The 17571-nt window shown below is 34.4% G+C and overlaps 1 protein-coding gene across 1 annotated transcript in view; it reads right to left on the bottom strand.

Moving 5' to 3' along the window:
- Positions 1–17571, bottom strand: part of LRPPRC (leucine rich pentatricopeptide repeat containing) — an 88228-nt gene that overhangs the window by 36294 nt on the left and 34363 nt on the right. The window contains exons 17-25 of the mRNA XM_085219350.1: positions 17370–17476; positions 17080–17157; positions 16667–16720; positions 15824–15937; positions 14509–14639; positions 13021–13106; positions 11192–11396; positions 3728–3852; positions 2785–2891 (exon numbers count right to left, since the gene is read on the bottom strand). Coding sequence (XP_085075476.1) covers positions 2785–2891; positions 3728–3852; positions 11192–11396; positions 13021–13106; positions 14509–14639; positions 15824–15937; positions 16667–16720; positions 17080–17157; positions 17370–17476 — 1007 coding nt within the window. The remainder of the gene's footprint in view (positions 1–2784; positions 2892–3727; positions 3853–11191; positions 11397–13020; positions 13107–14508; positions 14640–15823; positions 15938–16666; positions 16721–17079; positions 17158–17369; positions 17477–17571) is intronic.

Below are 17571 nucleotides of genomic sequence, written 5' to 3' on the forward strand. Positions count from 1 at the left end.
CTTCACGGTGAGGGTGACGGAGCACTGGAACAGGCTGCCCAGGGAGGTTGTGGAGTCTCCTTCTCTGGAGATATTCAAGTCTCGCCTGGACGCCTACCTGTGCGACCTGGTGTAGGGAACCTGCTTTGGCAGGGGGGTTGGTCTCGATCTCTAGAGATCCCTTCCAACCCCTACAATTCTGTAATTCTGTGATTCAGTAATTGCCAGGCATAGCTAGAAAAGAAAAAAAAAAGTAGACCTTCCCCTTACAGAGAAGCTAACAGTACCTCATTTGGAGGTCCTGTCTGAGTCTTTCTAGTTACATGCCACAAAACATATGAGAACAGACTTCAAGATCTTAACAAGACAGCCTGGCAACATTTCAAACTGTTGGCTTATCAAACTATGAAGTCTTAGAAACTAGCTGTATCTCCCCCACAAGCCTTCTTTCACAGTTTCTCTTCTGCCTTGCATTGCTTCAAGAGAGACTTGCAAAATCAAGATGCCATGTATTTCAATTTACTTGTTCTAGTATTAGGCACATTTTTTTGCCTCATCTCTTTTCTATTAATCTATCACACTCTGCTTAAAGCAGTCTTCCAGCCCTTCCAACAAGCAGATGTACCCCCAGAGCTTTCTGGTTATGACAACATCTCACAATATGAGCTTATACATATGCACACACAACACATTCACCATGAGAGATTAAGTACATACACAACTTCATGACCCATTTATTTTATAATCTCACTCAAATCTTCTCTTTCCTTTCCCACTACTGTCATTCAGTTCTATTTTAATCAAAGATTTAGATTTAAGAGTTATTTTCTTATCCTGGGGGTTTGAGTTGCAAATTTTTCAAAGCAACAGGTGTCACTTTCACATGAGCATCCAGTAGACTTCTGATTTTTAGAAGAAGCAAAAGCAAGCAGGAGATACAACTTAAATGTGATCACCGATGAGTAAACACATCACTCAAAAGACCACATCCTCTCTGGTCTTTAATTCCTTAGCTCCCACTTTTTTTTTTTTCCTAGTTTCATTCCTATGCTCTTTTAGATACCCTCTAGATTAACTCTTCAGATACTTCTCTTAGAAACGTTACTACTAAAACTAACTGATCACCACAACAGTACATGATAGAAGTACTTCCTGACAGACAACCCATGTCCATTATACAACAAATTCTAAAAAGCAAAGTGGCCCCAAATTTGATCATCTTTACTGAATGTTGTGTGGCAACTAAATGGAACGGGATAGTGATGGGAAAGTTCGACCTCTACTGCCATCCCACCAACATCTCCCTCTGACATTACTGGCCAATATAATAAAATATAAGGCATTACTTTTGGAGCAGCCCTCATATGTGCATGCTATTCTTAGCTGAAGTTCTGTATTATAAAGATTCAGAAAACTAAAAAACAATTTTCCAATAGCATATACAAAGCTCAAATAAGAACAAAAAATCCTACTCTAACGAGGATAGAAAGACACGATAAATTTTATTTTCTCTCCAGATATCAGGTGTTGAAATGAATGTTCATGTCTGTCTGTGGTTACTAATACCAAACACCAAATACTAAATACTTCCAAAGATAAACTGACACAAATAGCAAAAAATTTTAATGTATAAACAATTTGATAATTTGCTTACTCTCCTATTCATTACATGCTCAATTGTAGCCACTAATAGAAGGTGTTAACAAATTAAATGCCAGGATCTAAGAAATTCTTACTTCCAGTTCTGAGATCACAAATTTGTACCTCCTTGTGTTTTAATCATTATCATAACAGCTGAACCGCTCAGTGTCACCTTCTGTTTGATACCTCTGTTCTTCTGTACTAACAGAATGAGCTCTAACAAACCATCTCTGAGCAGAAATACTCATGTTTCAACATTGTGCTCAGCACTACCACAGACAAGCACACAGATTTTGTAAATGCAAGATTTCTAACGGAAAATAATTCAAGTGGTATCTCAAATATTTTAAAAATTATTAAAAAAGCATACTGTGACTTAGGAAGAAAAAACTGAGGTTACAGAGTTTGCAACAAAAATGATAAGGACTAAAGTATATATTTTTTTTTCTCTAAGATCCCTTCTCTCACAAATTAACTTTAAAACTTATGCAGCATTTTAAAAACATATGACTGTTAGGAAGAAAAATAATCACAATCTGGGCAGATTCTGCAGCTGCCCCTTTGACTTATCAATTTCAGTAAGCACAATTTCAATCAAGTCTAGATAAAATATACTAATCCTAAATAGACCAAGTTTGTCACCTACCACTTCCTATAAGCTGCTTACTATCCTGAAAAAGAGAGAGAACGAGAAAGAAGAAATGCTAAATTAAATGCCAAACAGTAGCAGACAGCACTTGTTTGGCTGATTAACTTGTAGACAAGCATTACAAATAAATCTGAGCATGGTCTGCAGCAAATTAAATTCCAGTGCTTTTAAGAACAAAGAATTCCTTCGAAAAGAGGATTAGCAACTTTACACCCAGGAATGCCTGTTTAATTTAATTGTTTCGCAATCCGATATTTAATATGCAAATATCATTTTGATATATAGCAGCAAATTTGAAAAAGTGAGGAAACAATTTCGATATATAACAAGACTTTCTCTTCTGAACTGTAATTATACAAAATAAAGCTGGTCGAGGCTTTTTTTTTTTTCATTATTGGGATTGAATTCTATTAACATGAATCAGAACAAGTCTAATTAAAGGTTAAAAACTTTAAATGTTTCTAATTAAGAGTCTGGATGGCTGCACAAATAGAGTAACAGAGTTAAAATGCTACCTCAATAACCTTCCTGGCCTCTTTGTATTTTCCTGTTTGCAAGAAGGCAAAGAAGAGATCATAAAGAGCCATCATGTCACCATATTCGCTGCTTATAAAATCTGAAACTGAATGAAAAAAGATTAATTTAATTAAAAAATTGCAACTTTTTATATGCATGTCAAATATTCTTAAAACTAACATTTTCTAAGCACTACAAAACTCTATACATATATACACACACACACAAACAAAAATACATTTTGAAACATACGGAATGATCACAGCATACTACACAATTTGTTGCAGTTTTATGGTTGAGCATGGTTATACTGTTTTTCTGTTTATACTGTTTTTCTGTTTAGCCGTGTTACATTTCCAATTATACACAACAAAAAAGGCAGACACGATGTCTGCATCCTGCAAACTGACTATGAATTTGAGATTTTTCTAATACACAACTGTTTGAGAAACAAACATGGAAAAGTGTTTTATATACATTCATTTTTTTATATTAAAAAAAATCTGTTATACATAAATATGTATATTAACATGTGTAGCTGGAACAAGCATTAGCACTGATCTTTAAGAACTTGCTGCCACATTACCCAGACATTAGGTTTCTTCTGCACTTAAAATTAACAACAGTTTTTCAATCTGAATAATGTAGACATTATTTAAGTGCTTTAAAGTAACATAAGCACACATTATTTTGGTCTTTCTGTCTAAAGAAATGATATACAGATCATGGAAAAAAACATTCCAGAAAACTCCATATAACCAGATCACACAGCTGTAGCTGAAAGGGATCTCCAGGGAGCATTGAGACCAGCCTCCCTGCAAAGCAGGCCCCCTACAGCAGGCTGCACAGGTAGGCATCCAGGAGAATCCAGAACCTCCCTTGGCAGCCTGTTCCAGTGTTCTGCCACTCATACTAGATCATACTAGACAACATGCAACCAACCTTTTTGCAGGAGTTCAGTATCTCCTTTTTCTATCAGTCTACAGTAGATGTTATGAAGCTGAAGAATTTTACCATGCTTCTTATAACAGTCCATTAAAGCTTCCAGAGCAGCTGGCATGTCATCTCTTGTAAAAAGAAACAAAACAGGAATAAACAACTAGACATTTCAATAGCAAAACTTAGCAGTGCAGGCACTTCAGTCCTGGAAAATTTGAAGGAGAAATCACATGCAAGCTATAGTTATTTTAACGCCATAGTTATTAAGTAACTGGCAAAGTTTTACTACAAGCAAGTATAACATACACATGATAGCCAAATAAATGAGAACAGACTTACAGTTTTATATTCAAACCTCACAGCTATATAATTTTTGAATGCGTGATCACTGTTCATGATAAATTAACCAAAGGTTAATCTGCATCATTACTTGCATTTAGTTTTTGAAATACAATTCTCAAGTTCTGACACGTACTATTGTGACAAAATACCAATTCCACAGAAATTTCAGTTTCCACGAGGTCTGTTTTTCTTGTTAGCACGTAACATTGTGCATATCACATTACCTCCAAATGTCTTTGCTCAGACATGTTCAGATAATTTAGACTCCTTAAAATTTTTCCACAGAATTTTTATTTCAGTATAAAACTTTAGAGTCAGCCAATTTGAAAAAACTGCTTAGATTGCTTTACACTTGTTTTACACTTTTACAAACTAGTTATTAGTCACCAGACTGATTCCCATTCGTATTCTTTCAATACCATTTTTCCATTCCATGTAAAAGTCACAATCTAATGCATATTTTCTGTGATGAAAGTGTATTCTTCTTTTTGCACTGAATTTAACCATAAATTAACATATCAAAATGTATTTTATGCTGACCTATCCATAACAGACAAAGTCATGGTACTAGTAAATTAGTGCATAAGATACTGACTTCCTTAAATGCAGACTCATTCACAAGTCTTCATATTGTAAATACTCATAACAGGTACAGTATTTCCATTTTTGATACCTTAGTCCACAGTCATATTTTTCCCATTACAGAATTAAATACACATACAGTATTAAAGCCCTCATAATGTAAAACTGAAAAGCCATAAAACCAATCGGATCTGGAATTGAAGAATAACCAGCAAATGTGGCTTTTAACATGGTGCATTTAAACGAATGAAATCACTTTCTGCAGATCACTTTTGAAAAGGATTACAAACCAATCAAAGAAGAGGACAACCACTGAAAGAGTGACAAAACAATGTGTAGTTACTCTTTGAAACAAGAAGTTTAAACTGAAACAAATGAAATGAAGAAAACACACACAAAACATAGTAAGTAGACAAACAGTCAATAAAACTGAATTTTAGATTTCAAAAGGACTATCAAATTCAGGATGATTGACAGTAGGTGAGCTTAGAAAAAAATCACTCAATAGTAGCAGTCGAAGGCTATAAAAGTGATTTGAGATCAAGATTTTGAAGCAGCTTTATTATCAATTAATTCAACCTTAACAAATTAAGATATTCTTTAAAAAAAAAAAAGAAATTCAGATGTCTCCTAGTGCATTTCTTGTGTAGCACACATTTTGCTTTTTCAAAGAATGAACTTTCTAGACTACTACATGCTATTATCTTTGTCGAAGCTAGTATTTTAATATTTTCTTAAAGAGTAAAATACAGAAGAATTCATTTTGCTCAGCAATACTGGTGTTCTGAAAATGAACTCAAGATGACAGATTTCTACCTTATCCCCCTTACTGAGCCCTGTTTACAGTGCATCTTCTGGCACCCCATGAAGTCATTTGAATTTTTGTCATTTGGGGTGAAGACTAAATTACAGGTTAATTTCAAAACTGCAAGTAGCTGTTGCAGGCTAGATTACTGTCATAAAAGAGAAATACTATGGTAGTTACCACAGAGAGATATAAAGCTTTATATAATCAGTATTTTTCTCCTACTTTAGATGCAAGTTCAGTTAACATCTTAAAAAAAAAAAAAAAACACCAGTCTTGCAGAAAACCGCTCACTTTGTGAGGAGGCACAACAACATTCATACATTCAAATGAAAGTTTCCAGTGATAAATCTAGCTTTTCAGATTGATGCTCAAGCAGCCATACTATTGCCTCGGCTGCATTCCTAAAGGATTAAAGTGACTGTTTTTAGGTCAAAGCTATCAATAAATGAACAAATAATTGGAATGTCATTCAAACGGGAGCATTAAGAGTTTTCTAGTCTTTAAGTGTGTATTTCTGGAAGCATTAATACTGTATACGCAGAGAAAAAATGTCAGTAAAGAACTAAGATTACAAAAATGGAAATACTGTACTTGTTACTGGTACTTACTGCAAACAGGTTCTAGAATAAGTCCACACTAAAGGAGGTCAATATTTTATATACTCATATACTAGGCATTTGGTTCCAATCTATAAAAATCTGACATTTGTTCCATTGCATTCCAGCAGCAAATAAATAAAACAAATGAACAACAGAACAAGTATTAAACAAACGCACAAAAGTTCAGCCTCTAAAAAGAAATTATTAGTACTATTACTGCAAGGACAAAAAATGCCCATCATATGCTTGTACTTGAATTAATGTGATTTACTTAACAACCTGCAGTATCTCACAACTGTCACAAACTGCAATTAATCCTGAGTACATCCTAGCAATAACTTTTGTAAGACAGTCCTGTTAGAAAAACACAATGAAAATTAGGAACCTACTAGAGGTTTCAAATTTCAAGTGTAGGTAAGATTTTAGCATGTTTCTTGATATGAGTCACTAACTTAAAAAGAAAAAAAAAAGCTGCACAAAGAGAAGAATGTCTGCATTTCAAGAAAATGATGTTTAGGCATAAGCATTTAAAGGCAACAAATAGCTGTGCATTTGAAAATACTTGGCAGTCGTTTTGTAGAAACTTATACGTGCCAAAAATCCTTTTATCTTGCCAGAGACCTACTTACTACACAACTAAAATAAAAGCCCAGTCCAAAATTACGGTTTAATTTTTGTGGATCAAGTCACAGAAGAAATAATGCCTATGTACTCACTGCCACATTGAAAAATCTGACTTTCAGTGGCAGTCTGCACAAAACTATTGTTTAAAACATGAACACATAATCCATGCCTCATTTTCAGGTGGCCAAATTCTACAGGTTTTTTTCAGTTAATTACAAGTAGTGTTCTATTAAAGGCTAATATGTATTACACATCAGATTTTGTGTATTTTTCCCCCTCAACGAAGCACATTTAAAAACTGATCTATACTATTATTTCCAAGTGACAGGAGGAGCCACACTCATGATTGTACTATGCTTGCCTCTTCTATAACCCAGTTAAAGTTCCAATTTGGAATTATTTTTCAACTAAATAGGAGCTAGAGTTAGGATTACCCGAGTTTTTGGATTCATCTGTTTTCTGTTTAAAATGCATATCAAGTCCAAGGCAACATGAGCACAAACCTCCAAAATATCTGCATGGGCAGTTTTACTCACACGAACCTATCTAAGGAGACCAAGTGACTCAGATGTCTCCGCGTTTTCAGAACACATGCTAAAGCAAGACTGGCTGTAACATCACAAATGGATATAACAACCCCCTTCAATTTCAACACGCCACTCCCCTCCTGCTTCAAGAACGTAGCATTGAAGCTAACCCTTTTACTTGCAATAAACAACTTTCCCAACCAGAGAGTCTGCCTGATAAAAATAAGACTCCAAATATTGATTTTAATTGGAATGAAGTGCTGCAACATTATGCATAAAGCTTTAGTGAAGTGGCAATTTACCTAAGGGGTTTACTGATTGAAAAGCTCTCAAACCTGAAACCGCTAGAGAGGTAGAAAGAAAAAAGGGACTCTCTGGGGTGGGGGTGGAGGGTAGACTGGTAAAACAAATCCCTCTCTGCAAATCTGAAGCAGATGTTAGTGTAGAGAGAAGTCAATTCAGCAAGGTACAATCAGCTTTACAAAAATTATTCCGTTAAAAGAGAACGGGCTCTTGAAAGAGCTAAATGTTTTTCTGTTCATTTGCTATACTAAGGAATCTTCAAGGAGACTGGTGTTGCAATTACAACTAATCCTCCCCAAAAAATTAACTGTGTTGAAGGCTTTGTAATTTCCCTAGGTACAATTTAGCTGTCACTTACTTTAAAATTTACTCAAACATGCGTTCCGAACAGCACTAACTTCACATGTCAAGTGCTTTCCAGCCAATTGAGTCTAAACTGGAAGTCGGTGTTAAACAACTGAATGATTAGACAAGATAGCTCATTTCCCTGCTCTTTTGTTCAGAATAAAATGCCACATTTACATTATCAGACTCAACAGGATTTTCTGACAGAGGGAGAAAAAACCCTAGTGAACACTGTCCGCACCAAGCACATGAAGCCTGTCATTTACCAATCATCCTTCAAAAAGCAATAGCCATGAATGTAACTTAATTACGACCCAACGATCCTTGACGAAAAATCATCTTATCACTGCCCTGTCCCCATAGGGCAAATGAGACACTTTTGTCCTTTGGCACTGATGATGCTAAATTCCTAATTGCAATAATGGAGTAAGAGAGCCAAACATCCTTAATTTCATTGCAAGACATAAAGAGTTTTAATGCAAATATTTGAAATAAAGCTGCTGCAAATTAGAGAAACTGTCCCTACCAGAGATGGCTTTTCTCTAAAAATACCTCCTAATGCCTATTTTAAAAGTAAATCAACTTGTGTGCTACAGAATTTTCTCAAACTGAATCACAGGTGAATTTAACTCTGTGAAAACAAAAGAAAAATTGTTAAGGCACAGTATTCACACTAACTGCTACATAAGAAACCAAGTAATATGGCTTTATGTGAAACTAATCACAAACCAGCACATGATGCTTTAACGGATGGACAGTGCTGTATTACAAAACGTTGATCATAAAAATACAGCTATTAACCCACTTGTGTTCAGTGACTTAAAATCACAGAATATTCTGTTGGTCCAATCTAGAATATGCATAAATTTAATAGCTCAAGATGTTCTGCTTTGATTCTTTCCCCAGAGGTAATATTTTTACAAAAGGGAGCGCTAATAAAATTATGTTAAAATGGGAACCATATCAAGTTTCTCATGAGGTTAAATACTCCTATTTTTGGTAGCGTCAAGTTGGCTTGCACATCTTTCTTGGAAGAAAAAAATTACCAGTAATTACTGCATCTGTTTATTTCTTCTGTGGAAAATAGGTAGTAGCAAAGTACTGTACAGCACAGAAGCAGACAATAATCAGCAGTGATTGTTTTTTCCTTTTCCATGCTCGGCTGTAAATTCTCATTTTCAACATGCACTGCAATTTAACAAGAATTTTAGAAAAATTATGGCTATGTACAGAGAAGAGGGGCACATGTAAATATTTAATCCTACAATTGTCAAAATCTTCAAAAGGAAATCAGAGATTCCCTTACAAGCAATTAAAAAGTTTGAATTAAATTAAGAACACAAAACACCAGTGCAACCAATACTGTGCAACATGAAAAAACGCTCCACAGCTAATTTCAGAGGTATGCTGACAACCTGCAGCTAAATGACAACATTTCAGTATGATACTTGAGCTGTAGGATGGCAAATAGTAAGCACTACTGCTGAAAGAAATGACTAACGCTTACTTCAGTCAATCAGAACTTTGAAAAACTCTTCACACTTCCAACACAAAAATCAGTAAAATGCAATTATTCTTCCAAAGGTAAGTGTGTAGAGAAAAACTTTGCTGTTTTGTCTCTCTACTTCTAAGAAGGCAAAAAGAAAATGAGCTTTCTTTGTATATATCTGTATATCTCTGTGTATATATATATATGACATATATTAAGAGTTATACAGGTAAGTACCAATGACTCTGTAGTCCTACAGTTCTACAGTATGGAATTATTTTCTTCTTGAAAAGTCTAGTCTCAAAAATCTCTTCATTAAAAATAATAAAACAAAATACAAAAAAATCTTTTTTTTTTTTTTTTAGTTTTGCAAATAATTTATAATCCAAAAGAATGAGGAAGCAAGCTAAAACAACATTTTCACTGTCTCATCTACACACGATCACATCACATAACCATCCATACACTATCTCAAGTGAAGAGAACCCAGTACTACCATGTACAACTCTACACGTCAATGTACATAAAGCAATTATGTAAAAGCAACCACACTTACTGTGCACTATAAAGCATATCAGATATTTTTCCAACACATTAGTTACATATGACTGCAGTTAAATTACTTTCACAAACATCTGCCTCATCTTGTGATATAATCAAGGCAGTGTTGCTGACTGCACCCTGCATAATTCTGTTGACCAATCCACTAAAATGCTGTTTTCAGAAAAAAATATGTATGTACCAACGGGAATTACACCTTTTTGATGAGAATTTTGAATGCAGAAGATACATTTTTCCATGCCCAGAATATTTACAAGGTCTAAAACTATCTGCATATTAACGTTTCGTTAATATGCATCTTTGAGGCTGACATACATGCACAATACTATGAAATATTCACTTATTTCATAGGTATGTTATTATATTTAATATTAAATCAGTAACACTTGATATACATGAAACACACTGTAAGAAGCTTATCAGTCGCTGTTGTTGGAAGACATTAAAATTGCATGACAACATAAATGACATACTAAGGAAAAAAAGGATTGTGCATACAGTAGGGAAAGCTAAAAGTAATTCTTAGCTCAATTTCAATAAGCACTTGCTATATACTTCTTATATACGATAATTCAGATATCCTGCATCTCAGTGAAAAAGTTAAGCATAGGAACATGACATGAAATAACAGGTACTTCCTGCCAGAATGAGTGCATGAACCTCCACTTCCTACCAGAACAATTGCAGGAGCTTTCTTCGCTATATTAAATGGTATTAAAAGCATACAGAGAAAAAAAATCACAGGAGACAAACTAGACACTGATTTTCTTCAATTTTAAATTCATCACCCTACAGGCAACAAAGTAAAATTATCTGATATCCACAAAATTTAATTTAAAATATTTCCATGTCCAAAAAGTGCTCTTCAATTCAGCTGAGATCTACTGTATACTGCTGTAAAATAATGGCTTTGATGGGAAAATGCATACTACTTAACCTCAAGAGCTATGTATATCCATCATACTCTGTATAGCTATTTTGTCAAACAGACTTTAAAACCAACTTATTTGCAAGCGTATTTCAATAAGCAGCCATTTCATTTTTGATGTCCATAAAACAGCCGTTGTTCCCATATCAATATCACGTAATGTACAACTGGTGAAAACCAACTTACCTAACTTAGGAAACCATTCATTACTACTCTAAGATAACTTAAAGCATTATATGCATGTGAATGTTTGCAGACATCAGCACTTTCCAACATGAATGCTACTATTCATAGCGTACAAAGGTCACTTTAACCGAAGTATCATTACTTAATTCATCTACAGCCCAAACATAGCTTACTTTTCAAGGTGAACTGTAATCAGAGGGGAATAAAGGGCAGCAGTTTCTGCCAACCCGAGGTTCACAATGGTCTCATGCAACCGATTCACTGTTTCAACTTCACCTCGGATGGCAGCGGCATTAAGAAGGCGGAAAAAAGATGCAACCGCTCTATCCGAGATCGGAACGTCCTTCTCTTTCATCTCTGTTAGAATGCTAATAGCATCTACAATGAAACAACACAAAAGACCCTTAGGTAATTTCATGTAGGGAAAACAAACTGCTATTAAAACAGCATTTCAAACCCAGCAGGAATGTAAATTCTGGTGTATAATGCCGATTTCAAGTTAATTACTACTTGCATTTCTAAACGAGACTACAATTATAAATCCACAATAGCATGGTTTTATCATTTTCCTGCAACTTTGACTACAAATTATAGATAGGAACTGTGTGCCCACTCTGCACCACATAACCCTGTATAGTCTGCCCTATAGCTGCAAGATTCTACTAAATGGATGCTTTTATCGTTCAATGCTAACATCTGCTAAATCACTCCATTGTTTCTTCAGCAGATGGCTTGTCACGAGGCCAGATAATAAAGATATGTTTACACTGTATATACAGCCAGACTAATGGTCTGATACCGATAGGGCCTGTTTGCTGTGTCGATACTAATTAGCCAAGGAGAGCCAATGAAAGCTTTCTAACAGACTGCATGTTAAAACATTAGGTTCATTAAGCTTCATTAGTAAGGCAGAAACAAACATTTTGGTATATGGAATAAGTGCATTTTTATAATGTTCTTAATTATTGCATAGAGAGAATGTTTTGACCACTTTACATTTGGCTACATTTATGAATTGCTTTATTTTCTGAGGGACACTTATGCTCTTAAAAGCAAGCTAATCTTTTCAAGCTGCTTTAACGTAGAGGTAGCCATGATCTGATTCGTTATTATAGGGAAAACATCAGCTTTGTTTATTATTTTTCTAACATCAAGTTTAAGACAAATTTCAGAGAAGAATCTTACAAGAAAAAGCATTACATTAGATTTTTAATATTGTTGCATAGCATTTTGGATTCAAAATGTTATGGTTTTGTAAGTTTGAATTGTACTTTTGTTGTGCCAGGTCTTCTACAAAATCTCAGAACTCAATGTACAGAATCGCACTTTAAAGTTGATGATATTCTAGGGTTCTTTTAAAGATCAACCAAACCATGTAAATTGTAGAATGATATTAGACTAAATTACTGAAATTAAAGAGCTAACAGCTTAATGCAAACAACTACAAATCCAGAATTAGGCAGCTGGCAGAACACTCATTAAAAGCCAAAATTTCCAGGCCGTTTGACAGATTGACTCTAAAAAGTAATAACAAACACACATAAGAATAGTAACAGGAAAAAAATATATACTTTATAAAAATTTAAATGATTTTTTTTGCAGTACTTGGCTCTTATGAGAAGGTTATGTTTATAGGTTTTATGTTCAGCCTTCAGACCTTCTTAAGCAAAAACAAAGCCATTAGTCTAGGCACATACGCAATTTGTGCCATAAGTCATGATCTTCAAACTCAATCCAAACAGCAATGCTAATAAAAACTAGCTGCAGAAATGCAAAAAGCACTGAGCTGTGCAAATGTAAATGACAAGCTTGCCAATCCATTAAAACTAATGGCCTGCACTGTCCAAGCATCTCTGGTTGAATTCACATGCAAATTTGTATGCAAAATGTTCAAGCACTTTTCAGGACATGATATACCATTAATATCAACTCAGTTTTTATTCCTGAAGCAAGATACCTTTATTATATAGCAGAAATACAGAATAAAAGCAAAAAGGATTACCTTCTAGTCTACCATGCTTTGCTAAGACTTCTACCAGAGCTATGTATTTTCCAGAGTCAAGAGCAACAGGTGAGCTCTTAGGGAAGCTAGAAATTAAAATATTAAGAACTGTATCAGTAGAAGTTTAGATCTTACAAATAAAGCTTTAAGATTTATTTTTAAAAACTATGCAGTAAAAGAAAAGCACCGAGAGCTAAAAGTTTTAAGTGTTAAAGGAAAAATCTGATGTACCTCAAAAGATGAAAAAATATTTTCTACAGCTTTCCACCAACAAACCCCCCAGTTTTAAAGAAATTTAAAGAAATGTTTTAAAGAGACAAATGGTTTTATTATGTGATAGTTTTTGCAGAAAATAACAGTTTCCCAGAAGTCTGAAAAGAAAAATACAGTCCTCATATATTCTTTCCAATAAGGAAAAGAATACGAAGCTATTCAACCTTTGATCAACACATGAAAATCGACTACTTTTACGTTACTGCCATGTATTTATTTTCTCTTTCCTGGAACTTATTAAATGAATTCCTCTTCTGCTGCTTCTTTTCGTACCAATTCAAAAAGTTGCCCCTCAGCAGTTTTATGTGGCACTCAGGGCAGATGAGTAAAAACGTGCTACTGCACTGAAGCTTTAGTAGAAGAGTTGATTTTACTTCATACAAGATCACCATGGGAATTGTGTGCAAGTGCTAGTATGCCTGAAATCAATACAATAGCGTATGCTGAGTACTGAATTCCTTGATATTCACAGCTCCATTATTTCACATAGTTTCAAACCTAAGCAAGGTGTGTTGAGCACCTGCCTCTTAAAATACTGTAAAACAAAAACAAATACTTTGAGTATATATCAAAACATGAAAGTAACACAACTTGTTTTGCTCCCCAGCATCAGACTGAAGGGAAGCTTTGAAGGGCAAAAGGGAAAGGAGGCAAGTAAAAGGACTATCTGTTAGGCTCCTAGTTAAGTCAGTCACAGCATGTTTTAGCCAGGAACTAATTTTCATCAGAAATACATAAAGATGTGAAAGTAAAAATTAAACAGAATGTTTATTGTCAATCTTAAAACACAACACCACTCGGTAGCACTACTGTTCTAAAGATAATATGAGTACAGCATATTCTAAGAATGCATTCTAGATTCTATTCTAATACACAATACAGGTACTTCTTTTCTTCCTTCTTAATTTAAGCCAAACTTCAATTTAGATACTAGGTGTGTTTAAAATGAAAATAAAACAGATCCTATACAGCAATTTGCTTTTTTTGTTTTCATTAAAAAAATTATTGTCCATACAAAGTAGCTGTTTCTGATGTTCAATTACAGAAAACATTTTTTTTGTTAAAAAATCCACAGCCCTGTTTTAAATGTACATACATTCATGGGGAAAACTAATTAAAAATGGATGAGGGGGTTAATATTCAACCTACTTAATTCAACAAGGTCTGTGTATCAGCATAAATCTCTGTGACATGTTTCAGTGCCGGTGTACTTACACTTTTTCTTTCAGGTTCATTGCCTCTTCTAAATTATCATGTCGACAGCACAAATTTATTAAGGCTGCATAGCCACCGACAACCATGTCCGGTTCGTATTTGGCTTTCACTTCAAGGGCTTTTTGCATATTCTAAAAAAGGAACAAAGCAAAGATGTGAACTAGAGGAAAAGTCAATATGACATTATGAATCTTATATGTTCAGTGTGCAGTTATGCGACTGCTCCAGTACTTTTAATAGTAGAAGATCCACATTTTAAAGCACAGAACTGAAATGGTTTAGAAAATCTTAAAAGACAATTTCGCAGAAGTCGGCATCTACGACACCCTATAGGTTAACTTCAGAGGATATTTCAAATTAACTTTCTAGCTTCAAATTTATTTTTTCTTCAGACTTTTTTTTTTTTTTTTTACTCCATACAGACACTGTATATGTACCTAAGTTCTGAAACAGTTCTCATTTGGAATTCATAACAGATTTTCACCTGGTGTTCTGCCAAAATAAAATAAAGCCATTTCCTAAAGGATAAGATTCTACTTAACGATGTCATAGAATACCTTTTTCTATATACATTTCTATTCGTACGTTTGACCATTTTGAACTTACAATGGTATTTGCTTCTACTCTTATTTCATATGCAAAATTGTAGAGACAGACAACTGAGAATCATTCCTTCTGAACTACATTCTTAGAAGTGAATATTGTGTTATCATCTGCACAACTGTTACTGTTCCTACTTATACAGCCTTATAGGCAGGATCATACAGAACAAGAAACTAAATAAAAGTGTGGTGATACCTCACAAATTACAGACACACGCTAAATGAATGTAAACTACAGCTGGACGCCTGCCGAATGAAGGCAAGAGACCCTTTATCTCAGAAGAGCTTTCCTCCTGCAGGAAAATGGAATTTCAATCCCTGCATTAACAACCTAGTAGTATTTGAATTGCAAATGACTAGTGCATGTATCAGTTGCTTGACAATCTAGATATAAGAGACCGGAGCCATGGCTTGAAAGGACATTTGGCATGTATGATAAACCTATCACAGCTGTTACTATCATTCACTTTGCAGATTATTGTAAACAAACTTCAGCAACCCCAAAACATGCCATTCAAGGTGTTGCTGAAATTAGTTAACCTTTTGATTTAATTGCTTTTTACACTTATGTTTGATTTATAAGCATCAAACCATGAAACCTCAAGTACCGCACTTGTCTTTGCTTAACCACTGTCTTTCCATAATAGAGTCATTTATGTCCCTTTAAAAATATAGCTATGCGTTTCCAATTATCTCTGCATTGCTTAAGATACCTCTTCTTCACAAAGAGCATATATGAGTTGTTTCAAGACATCTGTAATAGGCTGGTTTTCAGCTTTTCGCTTTTCTAGTTTCTTCTCCAAAGCAGACACGTCAGATTTAGCACTCTAAATGAAGGTAACAGAAAAAAATGTCAATTTCAAAAACACCCTTCCCTGAACAACTTGTCGGATCACTTTAATGAAAGACAGACTAAATAATCCTCTTCTTCTATAGTATGTGAAAATTTCTAATCATTTAAGATGCTTTTATCTGTTTAAAGAGTACATACTAATTAAACATTTGAGTCAGAATATATTTCTTTTTTTAAAAGAACAGTAAGTAGCATATCTACAAAGGTCAACGCTACTACTTCTTTCATACTCTTATTTGTGCTCAGGGAAGTAGGGAACATAAGCCTGTTTCTTTTCCCATCTCTATTCTGTTCAGATCAGAGATGTAAAACTTGACATTGCACCATTACATGCAGTATGGATTTACATGGTTCCTGCCACTCAAGTGGATCACTGTAATTTACAAGCATGAATTAAGCTTCACAACATCTCTGTTAACTAACTAGAAATTCAAAAAAAAAAGAAAAAGTAATTAGTAGACAGGGAAACTGAGGCATGAAACTTCAGCCAACTCCAAGGTCAAGCACCAGGTCTACTTGAAAAATCTGGACAGCCTTTATTCCTACTCTGTAAAGTAACCTCTGAACTTCAAGTGGTATATTTCAGTAACATTATATACTTCCATGACCTGATAGCTAGCGATTACAGTTCATCCAAAACCCATATCAAAACATTATTACTATTCTTGTAAGAACAAACATAACCACTGATGAATTTACTTACGTCTGTAATGTCTTCTGAAGACATGGATTTTTTAGGAGATAGTAATCTCACATCCTAAAAAGTAGTAAGACAGTAAATAGATCGTTAATTCAGAACAAGAAGTTCTGAATTATTACAGTATTTATCACACTAAAAATGCTGTAGTTACATAATTACAAATTAAATCTGCATTATGCAGAATTATTACACTGACAAGAAAAACACTCAAATGTATCCCCCTAACATTTCATACATAAGAATGACAATAATTTAAACAGTTACTGAAAAATCATGGCAAGGCAAAAAGGCTTAAATATAAATCATTGCATAAGCACATTTATTTTGCAAAGGAAAATACATATGCACAGAGTACACATTTTTTATTTTTATTTTTATTTTTTTAGTTTTAAAGGGATTGCCACAGAAGCACAGACCTTAATTAATTCAGGAACTTGAGAGGAGTCCAGCAGTCTGCAAATGCCGCTGCAGTAAGTTGCAGGGATAACTATATTCTGTACCAAGAGGTGGAGAAAAAATTATATGAGTTTTGAAACACAACCAAAATGAAATTTGTCTAACAGAAATTATCTAAGACGTAATTCAAGTCTCCAGCTCTCACATGTCATTGAGAAGTGGTCTGGTTGTACTTAAAAGCAGCAATTTCAAATCTAATAGATACATGTCAGGCAGGACAGGCATTATGTAGCAAAAAATGAAATGGTACCATCTTCTTCAGCTGATGGAAGTATTGTCTCAAACGCTCCTCCTTGGCCTGTACCTCTGAGTCACTCATGCTGTCAATCAAGTGATAAAGAAAATAGCCAACAGCTTCTGTGGAAAAAAACAAGAGAAAGCATTCCACTAAAATTACCGAGACTGTCATGTTATCAAGATTAATTTATAAGAAATCATTTTGGTGTGAGATG

Source organism: Meleagris gallopavo, chromosome 2, assembly GCF_905368555.1.
Source record: "Meleagris gallopavo chromosome 2, MGAL_WU_HG_1.1, whole genome shotgun sequence".
Taxonomy (NCBI): Eukaryota; Metazoa; Chordata; class Aves; order Galliformes; family Phasianidae; genus Meleagris; species Meleagris gallopavo.